Genomic DNA, 22,429 nt, shown 5'->3' with positions numbered 1-22,429 from the left:
ATTTTTTGGGGCTCCAATCTAGACTTCTGGCCCCATGTGCTTGGTAAACCAATGTATTAATATAGTTGTTATTTACACCAACCCTGTCACCTTTTAATCTTAGAGGGTACTAAAATCACAGATTTATTTGAAACATTCATATTCAAAGTGAAGCACTAAGGGTGGTTTACTGAAGTTGAATTGACAAATAACAAAATACAACAGCATTTGTATTTGTTGTAAACAAGTACATCAGTTTAATGACTTGTTTTTCAACAGATTTGCTGAACAAATCGGCAAATGTGCATTAAATGAGCAATTTTCAACTACAAAATAAAAACAAAATAGACAAACATTAATAATCAAAAATAAAATGTCCCAAAAAATAGATAATTATTCCTACTTCGTTCCTGGTTTTTAGGCATCTGCAACTCTGCAGTGGACGAACCTGCAATGATTAAATAAATACATAAATAAATTTAAAAAAAAACGATGTTAAATGTGTCGTGTCATATTAACAGGCTATGTAACCATTTGCCATCAAGAAAACCTCACCTTCTGGTAGGTAGAGTTAGGTAGAGGTAGAGATGTGCTCCAAAGGACTTCAACAGTGTCTCTGAAAAAAAAAAATATTGCATAAGTGCATAGTTGATCGAGCAGAATGAGTTTATTTTTCTATAATTACTTACACTCAAATAACAATAAATTCCACATGTAACAATTCATATTCTATTGGCAAATGAGGCATAATCAAAAGAGTATACTTAATTGCAGTATGGTGAACGCTTAACATGGTGATCTACTGCAGCCTAAATATTAGGGTAGCACCGCTACATCACTTGCCACTATCTTAATCAAATGTAAGTTTATTTTCATCACAGAAGTCTCCCCACCCAACATGGTATATTTTCTCAAACACTACCATCTCTCTCCAAAGATCTTAGAGCAGAGCGCACTGCTGTTCCATCTTTGCCTATGAAGCTGGAACGTTACTGATGCCCAGAGTCGCACTAGTCAGTGGGTTGGGTTGGGACTGGGAGCCTGGGCTTAGTCTGTTGTTGCTATCAGACTTACCACTATGTCACATATTATAGAGCAGTAATAAACTATCAACACTTTCAGGTACGAAATCAGAAACAATCCCTCTGTGGTAAATTTGCCTTCAGCTACGTTTTCATGTAGCTACTGTAGTGCTAATGTCCACTTCAGTCAGCTAGCTAACTTTAATTTACGACATAATAAGCCCACCTAGAGCAAGGGTACATGCTTGATTGAACATCCAAAACAATCCCAATATCCTTGACATCTGAAATACATCTAGATAAATATATATTAATGGGAGACATTTCTCTGTTGATGGCGGAGATTTAGCTCTGGTGATGGCTTATATTAGATCATGACAGCTAGCTAGCTACCTCAAGCACAAAACATACTGTAAATAATCATGCAAAACATACCTGTATCTTGCTCGTTTTTCTCCTCCTCTGTCATTTTCTTCGTTCTGTTTTCGGCACCAGAGAGATACGTCCTTTTTTGTGACTTGTCTAAACATTACCGTCTCTTCCGATTGTTGAACTTGATGCAGTGTCTGCACGAATTGTATGCACCCGAGGTGTCTACTTTATGCGCGTGACTCAGGAGGCCCCAAGCAGCCGCTTAGTTCGCTTATGCCTCGGGCCGGCCCTGGTCATACGTATGATTACTGTGAATGTGTGTGTGCGTGTGTATCTGTTTGTGCACATGTGTGCACATGAACTGGGTTAACATGACCCCTGGAGGCAAATATACGGAAAAAAAATGGTCATCCTAGGCCCTACAGTTCTCAAGATATTCACAGAGAACTGTGTCTGGCCTACCCTCCTTTCGGGGGGTCCAGTCCAGCGGGGGGGCTACCGATCAAAACGAAAAATGACGGTTCCATGCTATCCATGTGGGGGTACATGCCCACCAAGTTTTGTGTACCCCGGTCTTTGGAAATTTGGACATGCGAAAAAGAAAAAAAAAAAAAAAATCTGACTAAACCTATATGACCGCCGCTTCGCTGCGCGGCGGTCATAATAAACACTTGAAATATATCAGTCTGTGTGGAATGAATACTTTATACATTATACAAGTTTCACTTTTTGAATAGAATTACTGAAATAAATCAACTTTTTCATGATATTCTAATTATATGACCAGCACATATAACCTTTCAATCTGTTCCAAGAGGATTTACGAAAGTCAACTTTACGTAAAACTTGTCTTTTGTCCACAAGTTATCATTAGCTCAATGTTGTTTCTGTGCCTCAGAAATGCTTTTGGAATGCACATGTTTCTGCAGATGAAAGGGTCTATAGGCCTATGGATAAACATGTCCAATGCCACGCCCCATCCCCAAAAACACACACACACACACACACACACACATACACACACACACACAATAATATATTTTCTTTGGAAAATGAGCTTTTTCAAAGCTCCATGTACTTCTGGTGGTCAAAAGTGACAAAAGTGTTTATAATGTGAGGTGAGTTGAGGCATTTTGTGTGAACAGTTGGGTGTTGTGTGTAGAGTTTTGAAAAATAGACACAGTTTGAAAATGTGTAAACAGTAAAACAGTGTAAACTGGACCTGTCTGGATTTTGTTATTTCAACAGGAAGTGACGTATAATATATTTCCTGTATCACACACATGTCCATATGGTGAATTAACTGTATGTAACTCTGTATCATACCTGTTAGACTCAGGAGAAAATGCACCAAAAATACCTCCATGTCTTTTAAAAGCATGTTCTGCCTGCCCTGCAATCATATACAATACAATCCAGTCTACCATTATGATTTTTTTTGTGCTGGTGCTATGTATTTGTAAGAGCAGAAAAGGCACCAATTCAGCAACGGTTGGAGTTGATGATTTTCATTGAATTCTGTGCCATTAATTCTCAGACATCAAAATAGGGGTCCGCTGAGGAAGCTGTGGTATTCATGTCAGCTAAGTATCTAGAAGTAAAAAAAATAAAAATGTTTAAATATAGTCACCATGGTTCCTCCATGGTAAGTGAACTGAGAGCCTTAACAGAGGTCATACCACAAGTAAGAGAAAGAACTAAATTTACAGAAAGGAAGTAGCTTTGTTAGTTCTGCAAAACACTATGTCATATGAAGAGATCTTTTCCAAAACCGGAATAAATCCATGTTTTAAAACAAGTCATGTGATTTAGTGGTGCATTTCAGGTAATATCAGTATATCAAGTGCAGTTGTGTTGTTTTGATTGAGTGAAGAAAACAACATTTTAAAAATATATTTCTGAAAATGCATTAAAATGGAGGATATAGCATTTTGGAACAGAGATCTTCATATAAAGAGTAGCCTACCTCTGGATGGCAGCTGGGTTATGTTGAGTACCTTGATCCTTTTTCAGTGTGCTTCTGGATCACAAGCTGTGCTACACCACTGTGCAACAATCTTGACTAAATGTCACTGAGGTGTACGTCATATTGATGCAGAAAAAAAAACATATTGAGGCAACGTGCAGTTACACCACGACCACAAAGAGACATACATATGTGTGTGTGTGTGTGTGTGTGTGTGTTTGTGTTTGCCAGGGAATGACTCATGAGGCACATGAGAGCCCATGGATGATCTTTAAATTTGCAGAAATTTCGTCACCTGCAGAACATTTATAAAGCCCTATCTGGCTCACAAATTCACTGTCTCTTACTTGGGAAGACCCCAACATTTCTTCGGTTACACTTTACTTGACAGTATCGACATGAGTGACATGACACTGTCATGAACGTGTCATAAACAAGTCATAAACGTTTATATGACATAACGCTTTTGTCATTTAAGTGTCATTCGGTTTTTGTCATAACAATTTAGGGTTAGGATTAGGGTTAGGTTTAAGGTCACGGTTAGGGTTAGGGTTAGAGTTAAGGTTAGGGTTAGAGTTAGAGGTTAGGTTAGGATTAGGGTTAAGGTTAGGGTTCATGACCTCATTCATGACCTCATTCTTCTTTTCTTGACCTCATGTGAAGTCCCTTCTCTCTGTGCATTACAAAACTGCATGTGTCTTCCTTTCTCTGGTCTTGGATGTTGAATTATAAAATGAAAGTTTGAATAATCATGAATTTTGAAAGTCTGAATAATTAGTCCTAGTGTTATTTGATAATAGGGCTTTTTCAGGTGTTCACGTTCATGAAAAGGTAATCGATCCATTATCGTATTTAGGCATACAGTATATAATGGTCAATATGGCATTCATTTAAATTGTTTTAGGTTACTTTGTTTCAGTCAGTCTCTGACAGGCTGTAATCTATACAGGCTGTAAATTAGGGTGTCAATACATCAGGCCGAAATAGCTCTGTTCTGTGATTATTTTCATATCGGTGACTATGCTAACTGGCAACAGCAGCCACACTGTCACGTTCACACCATGACTCAACCATAATTCAGGTAGAGAATAGAAACAGAAACAACATTTGATAATCATATGTGTTTGTGTTGAAAAAAGTCATTTTACCTGAGGTTGTGTGAGATCTGTCAGTTTTGTGTGTCTCACGGACAGTGTGTGACATTTGAGAGCATGTGTGGTTGCCAGGGTGCAGTTAAAACTAGAATACTACCAGTTTTAGATACTAGTTAAATGGCCAAGCAGACATCATACAGTATGTTTGTAACCCTCCAAGACTAAGCCTACAATATTTTCTGACAGATATTGATACTGCATGTTGATCTTAATTGTCTGTGTCTGGATGAGGTTGCAAAAGTCTTAAAGTTGACTGATTCTTTCCTCGCCAAGGAGGCTAATAGGGCCGATACTTAAACCTGATTTCTGTGTTCTTAAGCAGGTGAGAGTAGACTCCCTCTGGATGGGACAACAGCCCCATTGCAGACTAACCCCCAGCCAAAGCCAGTACCAGTGCACATGAAATGCCTCGTCCAAGGGTCAACATTGGCAAACTTCTGGTAATATTTTCTAGTGAACTCATTTGTTTCCCACAAATCACCCACAAGTTTGCTGCAAATCATGCCTGAAACAACTGAAAACAACTCCACCCTAGCTATGACACAAGTCCATTTAGAAGTGCAGTATCACTTCCAATATTTGCTCCTTTCCTCATTACTCCTTTCTTCAATCACCCATTGCCACCCTGCCCAATTGACATCATCATGTGCTCTCGCTCTCTCTCTCTCAGTAATCATTAGTATCACGGTGTTCAGTAATGTTAACTAACCATTTCTGATCTGATCAAATCAAAAAAATATTAACTTACTGTATCTCTTAGGCCCTGTACACAGTGCAGTAGATCAGATTAGATTCAAATGTATTGTCATTGTGCAGTACAAGTATTGTCATTGTGCAGTACAAGTACAGAGACAACGAGTATGATAGCTCCATGACATTATAGTTGATTGATAGCATTCATCTTGCAAATCGACCCAAAAAAAATGTTTTCATGCAATTACTTACAAGTGTATTGTCATATACTTGATAGAAGATGTTACATCAATACCAGTAATGAAATGTGTAGACTCACCCCAACTTCCCAGAGTAAGTTAAATAGAAATAATAAATAGAAACATTCAAAAACAGTAATTAGAGTCTTAAGTGCAAAAAGAAAGATAAGAAGAGGAATGAAAGTGGCAAGAAACAGCGTAGACATTAAAGGTTGTATTTGCGATTGCGGGGTATCGTCACTTCTGTTGATGTTCACACAAAGCAGAGAGCTAGCTTGCTACTCCCTCCCCCTCCCTCCCGTGCAATTGAAACTCTCCTCCGCATCTCGTCGGTTATTGGTTGGAACACTTTATTTTGCCTTTGAGTGGTTGGCAACACTTGTTGGTAGCAATTGTTTTTGTGTACAGATCTCGGAGCCTAGGTTGCCTACAGACGTGTTTTTTTGATGGCCTGCTTATGGGGCAGGCAGCTAGCGGATCGTTAGGAAAGATTAGATGAAAGTGGTCATTTATGTTTGGGCCTTTTTTGGGCCTGACATCGCTAATACAACCTTTAATGTTGTGTAATTGTATGTAGAAAATTATACAATTTATTTAAGACATATAAGAAGTGTTTACTATACCCAGACCCCGCAAACACACACACACACACACAATAGTATCATCACCACCACTCATCAAACGCTCACTGGGTGGCAGCACTGATGATAGAGAATATCAGCAAAGGGCAGATCTTGATGTCCTGGAAGTACTTGAACTCTTTCATCCACAGACAAGAGATCATTTGACTTTATGATTTCCAGAACAATAATACTAGACATACTGTACCTGAACATAGAGCTGTCCAAGTCGACATTTTTATAAATAAAAATGCACTCTTGCATTATTGGAGCATATTCAACAGAGGAAAACAGCTTTTTTCTGTTCTAAAATGACATTAGGCCTACATGAAAAAGGCATAGCATTGATATGGCATATCATAACACAGCAATACATTCATTATACCTATCCTGTACTTTCATCTAGTCTTTTAGACTAAATTGCCTGGGCCAAGTCTGCCTAGACGGATTGTCTTAAACTCCAACATGAAATGATGCTTTCTAAGGTGTGGATATTGGATATTTGGTTGAGACATTGTTCTTTGACAGGAAATATTTGAATGCACCAATCACAAACCATCACTACCCAAGTCTGATTTACCAACAGACAAAAACAACATTCCCTTGATATAGTCCCTTGTACAGTTAGCTATTTGGACAGTGTCACAGTTTCTGTAATTTGACCTCTGCACACCACCTCAATGGATCTGAAGCAAAGCAATCAAGATGTTTAGATTTGGTTTATTTGAACATATTTTTAACAAATATATCACATGAACTGTTTAGGGATTTTAGCCATGTTTATACATTGTCACTCCCAAGGCTGGCACCCCAAAGTTCATTGTATATTCTTGAGAGTACAAAGATTAAAAAGAACCTCTGTATCAGTATTTACAAAATAAAACAACACTCATAAATAGGAAAAAAATCAATAGAAACAAAAACTCAAATAGAATATCTGAACACTTTTAAAAGGAAAGAACCTCCTCATGAACTTCAACATACATATTCGGTAGATCACATTACAATTATCCAGAATCTTGAATTGTGATATACCTGATATATACAATGCAGAAAAGAGAATAAGGTTGGAATACAGACACAGTGAGGTCACAGCTCCTGACAAATAACACAGGTAACCCATATATCCAAGCTGCACGAGGCTAAATTAATGGTGTATACAAATGAGAAGAAAAATACACAGACATGAACTGTAACTCTCTTAATGTAAACCCAATGCAACACAAAGCTGATTAGAGCAGCCCAGAGCCAGATTATGATAGAGAAAATAGAAAATGCTTAATTTGGAAACTTTAAAAGGAGTTAGCATTGATAATACGATTACTTAACACCAAAAAATAACTTGTAGCACTTGTATAGATGTCTGCTCTAGAGCTCAACAGTCCCGCCCCCCTTCCGTTCCGGAAGTAAGAATCCAGTTCATGTTCTCCATTGAGAACTGGATTATAGGCCATAAAATTGTAACCGGCTATGGTAGACTTAAAGCCAGCTATGACATGACTAAGCGATTGTATATGCTCATATATAGACGCCAAAAGGTAGGAAGTAGTCATCTTGTCTTATATTCAAAAGTAAGCATGATAAACTATTGTTATGTTGGAAATCTTTGGAAAATGTATAATTCGCTATGGCTGATGGGATGAGTAGTACCTTCGCTTGGAAATTATTGTGTAATTTCATGGGATAATTCTTGGGGGAAATTCTCCCATCTAGCGGTGAGATGGTATATTGCAACAGACTCCAGCTCCCCCCGACTGCAAGCGTGGTTTACAAGCTACGGAAGCCGCACCCTAAATGTCCTAGCTGACATTACAAGATGTCATACACTACTTTAGAGTATTCCTTATCGACCCACAAACGCGAAAGGCATAGCTAGAATTTCAGGTACAGTACATGTATGTCCCTCCTTGGCTAATGTATTCTGAAGATGGAGTCCGAAACATGGCTGCCGCCATACAGGAGACTCGCTCGTATGCATTCTGAATGGCAGATTCTACGCTTAAGAAAATACTTTGATTTGTTGGTGGAAGTAATTATACACAAATGAGCACATATTCTTGGAAAAAAATGTGTTTTTGCTAAAAATCGGCCCAAACAATTACACAATGTAGCTTTAAAACATTTACCTTTATTTTAGTTTTTCTGTTAGTTTTTTTGCTCAACATGAACTGATTACGTCACAAGTCACGTCATAGCTGGTCAGCTTAAGACACAGGTCTAAAACTCTTTATATACAGATTTTCCAGACATCTATTGGAGAAATTAACGGAAAATTTACTTCTGGAAAGTAAGCCCTCGCGGAAGGTGGGTGGGACTGAACGCTATACTCTGACGATGAGATGAACAGAGGGTATTTCTGTCCTTTCCCTCTGTCAGGATTTGTGGACTGCACTGTAGATCTCACCCTTATCATCAGCTCTGCAAACACACAACAGAACACAGTCTGAGAAATAGGAAATACGGATAGATTGTGATGGAGCCCAGCAACACAGGTCCACCTACTGCTAAGCACGAAAGGGGGATGACTGCACATTAAGTCTAACATTGTGCTTGTTTAGACTAATCATTCTAATCATGAGCATCTAACTGGCCCTGTCAATTATGCAGCAAGATTTGTTGTAATAATCTGAAAGGCCCACCTGGTGGCTGCACTCCCTGTGAGGAGCTGAACTGAAGTGTAGACAATGTTGTTGTCCAGTGTGGATGTTGGAACCATGTTAACAGTGGAATTTAGAGGCACTTCCTGTGTTTTGGAGAGATTGATCCGAACACTGGCATACTTAATGTCATCTTGATCACATGAGGTCGCTCTCTGTGTGGGGTCAGAGGCCGTGGCTCTTGCTGTGATGGTGCTGTACATGGGACCTGAGTCACTCTGATCAGAAAATAAATGATTACATAATGTGACAGATGTGTCCTATGTATAGATATAGATATGATTACGACAGTTAAGCTCCAATGTCCTCACCTGTGTGTTAACATTTGTGGCCCTTGTAATACTTTCAACATTCTTCTTCCTAATTTGTAGGCAGGACAGTCATATGCATGTTTAGTTAATGATAGGTAAAAATATATTATGTCATATTTAATAGAAATATGCTGTAAGCATTATATATGTCACGCCTGGATTGGCATTAAATTATCTCAGAGGAATTGGTTGCATCACCTCAAGTGACCAATTCCAAGTATCAGCAGGACGGCGAGAATGATGAATGTGGTGACAATGGCTGGCAGGAGGACATCAGCATCTAAAGAGACATTTTTATGAAGCAAAATGATCAACTGTGTTGAGAGATACTTCACAAGAGCAGCTGACTGGATATAGCATAGTCATGTCTTCTTCCTCATTTTGTAAGTAAACTGCGGAATTGTAGCAGTAACAACCTCTTAGCGGTCAAAAACACACTTTAGTACTCAACAGACCACATAAACACTTACCTGTTTGAAAAACAACTTCAGTAGAAATCTGAGAGCCAAGTTCATTCTGTGCCTCACAGTAGTAAAGTCCACTGGTATTAGAAGTCAGATTGAAGCTGACACTCTCCCCTGTGCCCATAACAAGAGATTCAGCTCCACTCTTCATAGACCAGGTGTAGGTGTGCACTGGTGGGTTGGCATCACTGCTGCAGGTCAAGGTCACTACACTGCCCTCCTCTATTGTACTAGAGGCAGTGATGGACGCAAGGACATTCTTTGGCTTGTCTGTTATAAGAGGGTATTATAACAGACAAGCCAAAGAGGGTTATAAGAGGGTTTTAAGAGGGTTGTAAGAGGGTTTTAGTTTTTTGCTTACTAAAGCAGGCATGGGAAATTGTATAGAAGACATATAGTACATGCTTGTCATAATAAATCTTTCATATGTGTTTAGAACATGCGTTATATCTGTGTTAAAGTATGTGAATCTAATCCAACTGCCGTAATTTCTCATGGTGCTTCAGTTGTCTATTCACATACAGCCCTGGCTCTGTAAAGCCTCATTCAGACATGTCTTGGACTCAACAATACCAGCCCTTCTGAGGCTCAAGTGGTGTATAATTTGATTAGCAGTTGAGCTCCAACCTCAAGAACCTTTAATCAGAGTTATGGACTGCAACTTTAAGTAGGAGTGAAATCAGGCATGTTTACTTACATCGGACATTGAGAGAGACAGCTGCTGAAGAGAGACTCTCATCTCCTTTAACAGCACAGGAGTAACTGCCTGCATCCTCACTGCTGACTGGGTCTAGATGCAGCTTGTTGTCTCTAGTTGTGTGTTTATAGGTCACAGGCTGTCCATTCTTGTACCAGATGAAGTTGGGGTTGTTACTCAGAGTACAGGTAGTATTACAGGTGAGGGTGACTTTGTCCCCCTCTTTCACTGTATCAAGAGTTGCCCACACCTGCAGATCTGGAAAATACACGATGCAATGAAATGTGGCATGTAGACAAACTGCAGTAAAATCATTAAACTGTATTAAACTTCAAATGTTACCTGTAACAGAGATGGTGACTCCAGGTACTCCAGAGAAACCCTGCCCCCCTGTTGTTGTTAACCTGAAGGTATATTCTCCAGAGTGACTCTGTCTGATGTCTTCCAATCTCAGTGTAAAACTATTTTCTTTCTTACCAAGATACCCATACATTATAGATTTTTGATTGTGATACCAAAACATGTTGCTAATACGGTCATCTCTTGGATGCAGGTAAGTGCACAGAATGTCCACTGATGAGCCCATTAATACACAGATATTCTCATCGGAGTAGGTCACACCCCAGCACTGTTTATCTGGAACACCTATAATCACACACAGCACCAAAACCCACATGAATGAGAAAATATACAGGCTGAATGTGCACATTATTGTTTGTTAGATATGACAAAATACAGCCTAGTACTTTGTAAAATCCATCAGGGCGGCAGTGGCTCAGGAGGTACTTGGATTTAAATCTTTGAATGCCATTCCTGCTCTCTGAGTCCTTCTGCTATAGCTGAAGATGTTCTAATGTAAGACCCTGAAGGTGATCTGTACTCACACACTGCTGGGGAGCGTAGAGCTTCATGACCTCTCACTGCACAGGAGTAACTGGCCACTTCATAGACTAGTATGGAGGCTGTGGTTCTGTCTTGTAGAATCTGTCCAGTCTTATACCAGACATACTGAAGGTCAGGGTGCAAACTGCAGGAGGTGCTGCAGGTCACTTCAGTCTGATGCTGTTTCTGTGCAACAACTTCCTCTACTCTCAGATCTGTTCATGGGCAGGCAGGAGTGAGATATAAGTTGACCATATTAAGTTATCAACCATAAATACTGATAAAATGGCAATGACGTCTAATCCCAACACATTACCTGTAACAGACAATGTAATACCACGTTCACTTGTTATCCATTTCAAGTGTAAGACTGTATAAAACCGAAACTGATAAACACCAGAGTCTCCATCTGAAAGGTTGTCTATGTTCAGACTGCAGTCAGGATAAGTAGAGTGACTGTGTTGTATGACTCTACCACTCTTCTCTTCATACCACTCTCCTCCCAGATACGCCCCTTCATAAGAATACTGGTATGTGCAGGGCAGGACCACTGATACTCCTTTAAGGCCACAGACATGTGTAGAGGAGTAGGTCACATTCCATTCACACTGCACCGCTGAAACACAACCAAAACAAATGCCGTCGAGATGAAAACAATATGCACAACAAACTCAAATAATCAAAAAGGAACTTGACTGGATTTTGTTCATTCAGGAAGCAAAGTCTAATAAACAATATTTCCAGTATGAATCACACATGCACAAACATACAGTAAGTACATATTATTTTGTGAATTGATTTTATGTAACTCTGCATCATACCTGTTAGACCCAGGAGAAAATGCACCAAAAATCCCTTCATGCCTTTTAAAAGCATATCTTGTTCTGTCTGCAATCAGAAAGAGCACAATCCAGTCTACCATTATGATGTTATTGTGCTAGTGCTATGCGTTTGCGAGAACAGAAAAGGCACCAATTCAGCAACATTTGGAGTTGATGACTCATTGCATTCTGTGGCATTAACTGGTTTCTTCATGGGTATAAGTGAACTGAGAGTCTTGATAGGTGTCATACCACAAGTAGAAGAAAGAACTAATTCTACAGAAATGAGGTAGTTTGTCAGTTCTGCAAAACACCATGTCAAAAATATATCATATCACATCACATCACACCACAGACAACATGACAATTTAATCACAACAATGTTCTAATTCAGCTACAGCTGCCTTAGATATAGGTTCCAGAAACACTGTTAAAACAATTGGCTCAGCTCAGTTATGTCATCTTGATCCATTGACTGAGTTGAGATATGTCACGTTATGCATAACTTAGTCAAAGCAAAATTATTATTTTTTGTACAGAATAGCTTACCTCTGGATTACCTCTACACAGCTATAAAGTAGCTCTGTAGCCCAGTGACTTGACATGGGCAGTATTTTAATTATATGTATTTTAAACACATATTTAATTACTTTAGCATATTTTGTAATTAGTATTCTAGGATTGGAACAAATCTAATGTAGTTTGTAACAAAATACTTTGAGGGATTGTATTTAGAGTATTTCAAATACTTAAGAAAATCTGTCATTTTTTCTCTAATAAGCCAACATTTCATCACTTAAATATCCTAACCATTACAATAAGCTATGCTTATCATAGTCCTGGAGCCAAATGCCAGAATCATGGTGAACCTTGTTTTGTTGGTTAAAGGAACCATATGTAAGAAATGTATTTCAATAGACATAGACCTCTCCAGAATAAGTCCCGCCTCCGTAACTTCCGTATCCATCCAACTTCCTGGCGTCGATTGTCTATGGGAAATAACATGGCGTTTCGAAATATCATACCGGTAAAACATCTGTAGGTAGCGAAGTAGAAAAAGCTGGTGGGCAGATTGGCCTACACACTTCTGCCATCTAGTTTCCACTGGATTTTTTGATTGTCGGTGCCGTTTAAGTAGTATACTATAGACTATACTACTTAAACGGCACAAAAAATCAAAAAATTTGGAAACTAGATGTCAGAAGTGTGTAGGCCAATCTGCCCAGCAGCTTTTTCTACTTTGTCACCTACAGAGTTTGACAGGTACGATCTTTCAAAACGCCATGTTATTTCCCATAGACATGAAGTTAGGAGGTGGGACTTATTCTGGAGAGGTCTATTAAGAAATCATGTACATTTCAAATATTGTTGCCTAGGGGTTACTCCATAAGAATAGGGTGGGTGCCCAATGATATCCCTTGGGCAATTCCCTATATTCAGCTCTAAAGTTGACCTTAAAGTAGCGATGTATCCATACAATTATTAATAATTTCATTACCCTTTTGGAAGGACAGCGTAAAATGTAAACCCATTTTTCCTTTTTCTTGCAGTAGTTTGCCACATTGTGACCAACGTAAGTGTTAGATACAACTTTTCTCTTTTACGATCCCCTCTGGACATGTCTGAAGTTGGAAAAAATGAATAGAAAAGTCAACTGAGGGAGCCAAAATGGTCAACATGGGTTGTAAACCCAATTTTTTTGCGCCGCCAATATAATGTCACCCTATAGACAAGTTAAAAGCATTATACAGTATCTGTCTTTTCTGTTTCATCATCCCCTTAGAACACTGAAAGTTAAAAAAAAGTAACTAACTTCAGGAGCTTGAATTGTCAGGTGTGTCAAGTCAATACTAAAATGTGAAAACGATACAGATAAGATACTGAGGGAGAACATTAGGACATGGACCCCATATGACCTAATAGCTGATGTTCATTCTCACTACAGGACAGTATTAAAACCACTTGGATTTGACATGAGGATTTATGCCAGGGATAACATCCGCCGAGGTATGCAGAAGTAATGGAGGAGACGGACGCAAAGACCTCCCTGATGCAGAAAGAGTTTTCTCCACCAAGTTAATTATTTCTGTATATCGGGACACCTTACAGGATGTTATTCTGTTTGTCCCCCATGTTGCCAGTCATTTATGTAGGCAATAGGCATGCATTTATAGCACAAAAAGGGAAATGCAGTTTAAAAAGAGGCCGACCTGTTAAATTTGTCATTCTACATTCATTCACATCCACCAAATGATGGTGGGTAGTATGCCATGTCAGTGGTTCTTAAGTGGTCTGGCTTTGGGACCCACAATTTCCCATGTTCATAAAGTCGCGACCCATATTTTTAGCGTTCAAGCCAATTAATATGGTGAGCTACATGGTAAGACAAGCGAAGTGCCTGTATGCCTACTTGTTTGGAACATGCAGATGTTTGGCATTAGCCTACATTTGTGAAGTCTTCAACTCTTGATAAACATTGTCTATGTCCATGGCAATGACTGATATGTAGGCTATTAATAAAGTTTATCAAAATAAAGGTCCAACATTAGATCTGATAAGGCAGCATTTTAAATTTGCGATTTTCTACCTGTGCGACCCACTTTTGGGTCCCGACCCACCAGTTAAGAAACACTGTATGTTACAGTTGATTCCACTGTTGCGAAGTTTGCTTCTTTTCAGTTCAATCATCGATATGGGATGCTGTTTACATTTTTTTTACCAGATCTACTTCATAGGAGCCCCAATGTACAGAATTAATAGCCCTCTGCCAGCCAATCAGAACATAGTATTTCTTGTCTCTTGGGGATACCTTTTCAATAATATGCTTTGTAGTTTATTTTTAAAAAGTTGGTATACCATGATTATTGTGTGGATATTGTGTATTTTCAAAATACTAATTACTTGTATTTTAATTAAATACATTTTTTCACATCAGTATTTTGTATTTTATTTTGTTACATTTTATGAGCCAGTATTTGTAGTTTGTAACAAAATAGTTTTTGATGTATTTGTGCCCACCTCTGTTCACAGCTTGTGATCCAATCTTGACTAAATGTCACAGAGGCATATGCCATACTGATGCAGAACAGTATAGAACACTAGACACTAGACTATGACCTACAGAGACAACGGCAGACACAGGAAAAGTGCAAGTTGGTGGTTCTGATATTGCAAAGTGTAGTGGCAGTGCTATGTGTAATGTCAATATGTAGTGTTTTGTTTATGATAACCTTACATACATCCACATAGTAATTTTGCAGACTTACAAAAATAAGGAATAGCATTCAAACTTCACACTACACTACACACACAAGAGGACAAAGGTCCTCTTTTTCACAGAAATGTAAGTAAAAGTGTAAGTAATGTAAAAGTGTAAGCATAAAATGCTACGTTAAATAACAGATTTTGTATTGGTCCAGTCATCACATTGGTTACCAGAATACAGATAAACATCACAATAAAATCAATAAAAATCACACCCACATAGGCTGAAGCAGGAACTGTACGCCAAGACATCCTGTTTAAGAACCTAGTTATGTGGCCAAGCAAAGAATTAGTAATTGCAGAATACTTTACACACAATGCTCAATGCTGTACCTAATATAATGCTTTTGAGGGGAAGAAAAGTACTGTATGTATGTTGAGCTAATCTAACCAATCACCAGGTCACAAAATGATTGTGTCTGGAATGCTCTGGGCCTTTTGGCACATCTGTCTCGTGTTATGGCTTCATTTGAAATCCCACAGAAGCTTCTGGAATCATTAGTCACTCTGCATTCTGACAGAGAACAGAAAATATCCTCCTAGGTGCTCTTTAAGGCATCAAATGCTCAACTGAGAAATCAGCCTTACAATGTTCTGCACTACATATAAAATGTACGCAATGGAAAGAGTAACTGTAAAACTGCAGGAAAGTAAGATAATACCATCATCTCACCATGATTATGGTCTTCATTCCAACTCAGGTTGTTTGGTTCAGTAAATAAATCCACATAGCATGCATTGTAGCAAATTATAGGATACTTACAGGTCACCTCAACATAGAGGGTTGCTGATATGTGATTTTCCAGCTTGAGTGAAATACATGTCCTCACTTAACGCTTAGAACAAACACTTTCACTTCATGTTCCTCTTCATCTTCCTGTCAAGAGGTGTGAGTGTGTGTTGTGTTGCCAACAGTGTGTGAGTGTCAGTCAGGTTTGAGTGGCTAGTAAACTTTGCCCATCTTTCAGTTTCTAATGTTTCAAAGCACATCTCAAGACCTTTTCTTAATGATCACTTCTGCTCCACACCCAAATAGCTCTGTCTTTCCTACTACTCTTTTTTGTCTTTGTTTGTATTGTTTGTTTTTTTGTTATTGTATTTTCTTTTCCACTATGTAAAACGACCTTGGATTTTAGAAAGGCGCTATAAATATAATGTATAATAACAATAATAATAATAATAATAATAATAATAGCAATAATAATAATTAGGGCTGTCAAAATAACTGATTCATTTTGATGAATTAATTTGAGAAAAAATAACTGATTAAAAAAATTAGTGCAGATTAATCGATTCCGTATGACCTTTGACCCCGAGCTGTTCTAGTCAGTAAAAATTAGACTGTAAAATGAAGGAGAGAGAAGAAAACGTGCTGCCTGGATCATTGATTGGAACATTTACTTTTAAAAAACGGCCTGATGGTGTTGATAAAAATAAAAAGTGTTGAAAATAAAGTCCTCTGCAATGTCTGCAGCAAGGAATTTGCATATCACCGGAGTTCATCAACTCTATAGTCGCACATCAATGCAAAGAAATAAGTGTTGACATTTAGGGGAGTGTTAATTTATTTTCATTGTGTCCCCCTAGGTTATATCTGTGGCCTGAAATGCCTTGTTTGTGAAAAAAAACTTCCCGAGGCACTTTTGAATTTATTTCCTCAGCATATTAGGTCATATCATAGATTATTATGGCAATTATTTGAACAGTGAAAATAATAATAAAAGAGTTTTTGAACTTTAAAGTCACTAATGCTGATTATTCAATGATTCATTTGAATTTAAATATTTAAAATACTTTCACAGCAAAAATTATATATGCAATTAATTTAGATTAATTAATCACAGAGTATGTAATTAATTGGATTAATTTTTTTAATCGATTGACAGCCCTAATAATAATACTACTATGTTCCGATCAGCAAAATATCGAACAGTTTAGTACATGGTAGATGGAGAATATCCCTGGCAATGAAAAATATTTAATCTTTCATCAAGACCAACACTGAGAGGTTGTGTCATACACATTGACACCTTAACGTTGTGTTTCTGTAATGTTGAATGTATGTGTATTCCGCTAAAATTAAAACATTTTACTTTTTTATCTGAACATTTCTGGCACTTCAGATCATGATAAATCCTACCCCCAGGTGCACTGGTTCCTCTGTGTGTACAGCCTCCATCATTCATACAACATTATGCTGAGAAACTGATAAAGACTAGCCTGACGAGCCAGACCCACATTAAAATGTAGGGTCTGGGCACTCACCGTTCGCAGTGCTCAGTCCGAGGGGCGGGATAATCAGTTGTCTTTCAAATTCCCTCTGCACGTAATAGGACAGCGGCAGCGCTATGAGTCCCATGCGTTTCCCACCAGCGGAGCTAGTTGGCTAGTTCAAACGTTTGACAACTTAATAAAAGCTTAACTCATGTCACACTGTTCGCCAACAGCAACATCCATCTTATTTGTTTTCAAGTAGCAGGGAATTCAAGCCAAACCGTTGCAACTCTGCCATCAAATCATTATGTTAAGCCCACCTAACGACTCCATACACGATTTCATTGGCCTGATTGAGTTTCGATTTCTGGAGCTCACAAGCCAACGGAGAGTTGCCAGACTAGCCCTGGCAGCAAATATAATTTGCTGCCGCTAGGGGCGCGTCTAGATTTCTAATCTAGATAAAGACTGCTTTCACCGAGAAAATCTTTCTTTGTTTGTCATCAGGTGAAAACGGCACTGAACGTCCATCACAATTGCACTAGTCAGCTCGGGTACTAAACAGGTACAGTTCATGGTTCTTGGCTTCCTCCCACACACACATGCACCACACATACAGTACACTTTTTCCACACAGATTCCCTGCCTCACACCAACCCAAGTGAACAAATTCACAAAGCTGGTGTTAGATGAAAAAATACGATAGTTGAGGAAAAAGTTGTGAGCCAAGATCACAAGAAGATGAACATACTGTACTGTACATCAGACCAATTCTCATGTGAAATGCAATATACTACTGCAACACACAAACCCACTAGACAGACAATCACCAAAACATTCACAGAAACAAGATGTCATTCACACAGTAATAAGGACATTCACCTTCTGAAACAAACATTCAGATAAACAAAGAAAAACAAACAAACAAAAAATAAAAAAGGGGGAATGGGGTTTATAATTTTACAGTAAAGAAAAGAAAAAACATAGCCTGGAAAAATCCAAACTCCTTCACTAAGTGAATAGAGTCTGGCAACTCGGAACGTTTCCAACACTTGCACCACGACAGGCACCAAGTTTGAAATCACTGGTCCAGTCATACCAATCACATTGATCAGAGATTCCTAACGTTACTTCCTTCTTAGCCTAAAATTTACAAGCTAACAATAAACAACATCAACAATCAGGAAATTAAGCAATAAGGCCCGAGAGGCCGTAGGTTACGCTGATTCTACAACAGCTAAGGGGTGTTGTTAGGCACGACGCGCTAGCGGAGCTCAACATGAACTGTTGTATGATAGCACTAGCACTATTTTCTTGCTCAACATGAATTTCGCGCAATATCTGCCGTGATTCCCTATGCGTGAGTCACAAGCTCCTTCCAGCTACTCTGGCAGATCTCGTGGACAGTCAGTCGCGATCGATTATTTAATAAATAAATGTGAATTACGAATAATAATAAAAAGCTTCTACCTAATGTGATCCATGAAATGTAAAAGAAAACACGTTTTTTCCAGCTGTATTCTCCATAAAGAGTAAAGTGAATTATGTACTTATTTCCGGAATTGACGTCACTTCCTGGACTCGTCTGAGGCTGGTCTAATGGGTCTGAGGCAAGGGGGCAGGCGAATTCCCGGAAGTAGAAGAATCAATGTAAGCTGGAGGGACCACTTCTCTGCTAACCCCCATAGAAGCCCATTCATTTTAGGATTTTTTTGAAATACCATAACTTCATATAACATATATCCTGTGCCGATATTGTAGCTTCTGTGTAATCTACATAAACAATAAAAGGCAAAACAAGACTCGACTACCTCGTACGTAACGTTAGGTTCCCGTAAGAAGAATGTTTAGCATGTCCGGTTGTAGTGAAGCTAACGTACCGTAGGGGGATAACCGTATTGTTTGAATAAGAAGCTCAGTCCAGCCAGCACGGAAACTCATGAACAAAGCTATGTAGCCTATAGCATTGTATGTTAAAGTAAAGCATTGCACAGAGGCAAGTAAACTTAATGAAAAACGGCACTAACGATAATCATTTCAGAGGTTTTCGATGGATTGACCGTAGGTCGGAAAAGTGGAAAGAAGCTTCAACATTAACACGACTTGGTATCACTTGTGAGGATGATATTAATAATAATACATAAATAAATGTTTAACTTTAATGACTTTGAAGGCGAAGGAAGTGTGAGAAGAATTTCTGTGTATCTATCATATGAGTTACAAGATTCAGTTCGATGGCTAACGTCACAAAGTTAAGTGTGAGTCTGCGTAGTACTGGGGGGACCAACTGAAAAATCGTTCTATTTGACTCAGTGCCCTCCCATTGAAAACGACGGTCTGTTAGTCCATTTCTTTTACTGTGTATGGTCTGAGGTCTCGCAATGACTTAACCCCTACTGGGATGTTGGAGCCATGTTAACAGTGGAATTTAGAGGCACTTCCTGTGTTTTGGAGAGATTGATCCGAACACTGGCATACTTAAATGACAAGTTCGGTATTTTACACTTAAAGCCCTGTTTTCAGATAGTTTATGATTAAATAGAACGTTTAAGATTGAAATTTGGACACATGCTGCTGTCCTGAGAATTTTCGGTTTCTGTGGTAGCGCCCCCCCCCCCCCCCCCCTCCTCCTCCACAACGCTGCATAGGTGCACTGGAACAATCCTTCCTAAAGCGCATTAAACTTTAGTTTACAAAGACGTGAAACTCACCGAGTGGTCAGGGTGTTCACTGATATGCTCACACAAAAATCGCTACAAAAGATTCTTTCCAACAGGTTTTATCGTAGTTTTTGTCCAACTCCATTGACTTGTATTGGATGTGCTGTGAGGTACGGTATTACTCCGCTGCCGGAAACGGATATGGGGTTGTTTGTATTCTTTCTGTAGTCTTATGCAGTCGCAGTATCGTACTACGCTATCCAAATTATTGTCACGTCCAACCATGGCTAATGCTAAAATGTCTTGGAACTTGCACGATGTGAATGATAGCCTACGTGAATCATTACGTTTTCATCATGAAAGTTCCACAGCCAAAAAAATAGTAAACGTACAAAATCATGTAGCCAAATTATTCATGTAGGCTAGGGTTAGTGTTAGGCTTATGATGTGAACATGACAGGTTATAGACATAACAAATAAGTTCATTTTCCGCCTGTTACAAACGTTACGTTACAAAATGTCAACCTTACCCCAAGTTCTTCCAACTCTGTCGTCCCAGGACAGTAGGAGATAAGAAAAACGAACAAAACTAAATACACTATATAAATTAAATGTAAAAAATCCAGTGTGCTTGAGGGTGATCAAGCATGAGATGCTTGTAGTGACAGGGCCTGTAGTTCTGTGTGCATGGTGAGGTGCTCAAGAGAGTGAGTGTCATGGTGAAGGTGCAAAAGTAGTCCAACAGTAGTCCTGTAGTTCTGTGTGTATGGTAAGGTGCTCAAGAGAGTGAGTGTCATGGTGAAGGTGCAAAAAGTAGTCCAACATTAGTCCAACAGTGCAACAGTGCAATAATAAGGTTTAGAGACCAGCATAAATAATATGAACAAATAGGAGAGTAAAGTATAATGTAGACAAGGTAATATAAAAAACTATTAAAAACTATGTCAGTGCAAGAACAGGTTGAGGTAATAGGGTTACAGCCATTCAGTAGCAGAAGCCATTGATCATGTGTGCTAATATAGCATGAAAAACAGTGTAGCAGGAAAACAGTAGTAAAAACAGTGGGCAGTCAGTACTCAAACATGGAGAGGGTGGAGAGGCAGACAGACTAAGCAGAGAAGTCTATCTCTCCTCTTCCCTTTAGTGAAGCATTGAACAGTTCAATGGCCCTGGGGACAAATGACTTCCTCAGCCTTTTAGTTGTGCATGGCAGTGAGCGAAGTCTCCAGCTGATCAAGCTCTTTTGCTTTTTTTTTTTTTTTTTAAGTATATTTTTTTGGGTTTTTTATGCCTTTAATTATATAGGATAGTGGAGATTGACAGGAAGTGAGTGGGAGAGAGAGTCGGGGTGGGATCCGGAAAGGACCACGGGGCGGGAATCGAACCCGGGTCGCCGGCGTACGGTGCAGGTGCCCCAGCCAGTCGCGCCACTGCTGGGGCCTCTTTTGCTTTTTAATAGTGCTGTAGAGTGGATGGCATTCATTGTCCAAGATGTTGTATAAGTATAAGCATATAAGTATATATACTCTTTTGATCCCGTGAGGGAAATTTGGTCTCTGCATTTAGCGGCGCTCGGGGAGCAGTGAGGGGTTAGGTGCCTTGCTCAAGGGCACTTCAGCCGTGCCTACTGGTCGGGGTTCGAACCGGCAGCCCTCCGGTTACAGGTCCGAAGTGCTAACCAGTAGGCCACGGCTGCCCCCCAAAGTAGGCCACGGCTTCCCCCCATGTTGATCGGTTTGTTCAGGGTCCTTTTGTCAGATATTGAAGTGATGCACTCCAGTTCAGCTCCCACTACAGAGCCAGCCTTCCTTACCAGCCTGTCAAGTCGCCCAGCAACCTTCTTCTTTGTGCTTCCTCCCCAGCATACCACTGCATAGAAGAGGACGCTGGCCACAACAGACTGGTAGAACATCCTGAGGAGCTTGCTGCACACATTGAAGGACCGCAGCCTCCTTAGGAAGTATAGCCTGCTCTGCCCTTTCTTGTAGAGTGCGTCAGTGTTGGCTGACCAGTCCAGTTTATTCTCCAGGTGGAAACCCAGATACTTGTAGGTGCTTACCACCTCCACATTGACCTCATCAATGGAGACTGGTAGCAGAGCGGGCTTAGACCTGCGGAAATCCACCACCATCTCCTTGGTCTTTGAAGTGTTGAGTTGAAGGTGATTGAGTTTGCACCATTGCACAAAGTCCTCCACCAGGCTCCTGTACTCCTCCTCTTGCTCGTCCCTGATACACCCCACAATTGCAGTATCGTCAGAAAACTTCTGCATGTGGCATGACTCGGTGTTGTAGCAGAAGTCAGATGTGTACAGGGTGAACAGGACTGGAGAGAGCACAGTTCCCTGTGGTGCTCCGGTGCTCCTGATCACAGTGTCAGAGAGACAGTTCAGTCTGACGAACTGTGGTCGCTCG

General features: G+C 39.5%; 1 protein-coding gene across 2 annotated transcripts; it reads right to left on the bottom strand.

Annotated features, from left to right (window-relative positions):
* Positions 1-6,840: 6,840 nt before the first annotated feature.
* Positions 6,841-15,923, bottom strand: LOC143109443 (B-cell receptor CD22-like). 2 transcript variants are annotated; one of them, XM_076272287.1, is made up of 11 exons: positions 15,815-15,923; positions 11,878-11,944; positions 11,373-11,672; positions 11,059-11,271; positions 10,517-10,819; positions 10,175-10,432; positions 9,484-9,747; positions 9,212-9,293; positions 9,014-9,062; positions 8,685-8,920; positions 6,841-8,463 (listed from the first exon to the last, which is right to left on the bottom strand). In XM_076272287.1, exons 1-11 carry the CDS (start codon positions 15,830-15,832, stop codon positions 8,418-8,420), a joined length of 1,836 nt encoding a protein of 611 aa, XP_076128402.1. In that variant the 5' UTR covers positions 15,833-15,923; the 3' UTR covers positions 6,841-8,417. The 2 variants fall into 2 exon arrangements, with proteins under 2 accessions (XP_076128402.1, XP_076128330.1); XM_076272215.1 differs by lacking the exon at positions 15,815-15,923 and adding an exon at positions 15,361-15,423.
* Between the last annotated feature and the right edge of the window lie 6,506 nt (positions 15,924-22,429).

The sequence above is a fragment of the Alosa pseudoharengus genome, unplaced genomic scaffold (assembly GCF_046254945.1).
Source record: "Alosa pseudoharengus isolate Yale_2024_CS ecotype anadromous, Long Island Sound unplaced genomic scaffold, YU_APseudo_1.1 YU_APseudo_1.1_scf_1, whole genome shotgun sequence".
NCBI classification, from domain to species: Eukaryota; Metazoa; Chordata; class Actinopteri; order Clupeiformes; family Clupeidae; genus Alosa; species Alosa pseudoharengus.
Note: the sequence above shows the minus strand (reverse complement) of the source record. Positions and strands in the feature narration are given on the sequence as shown.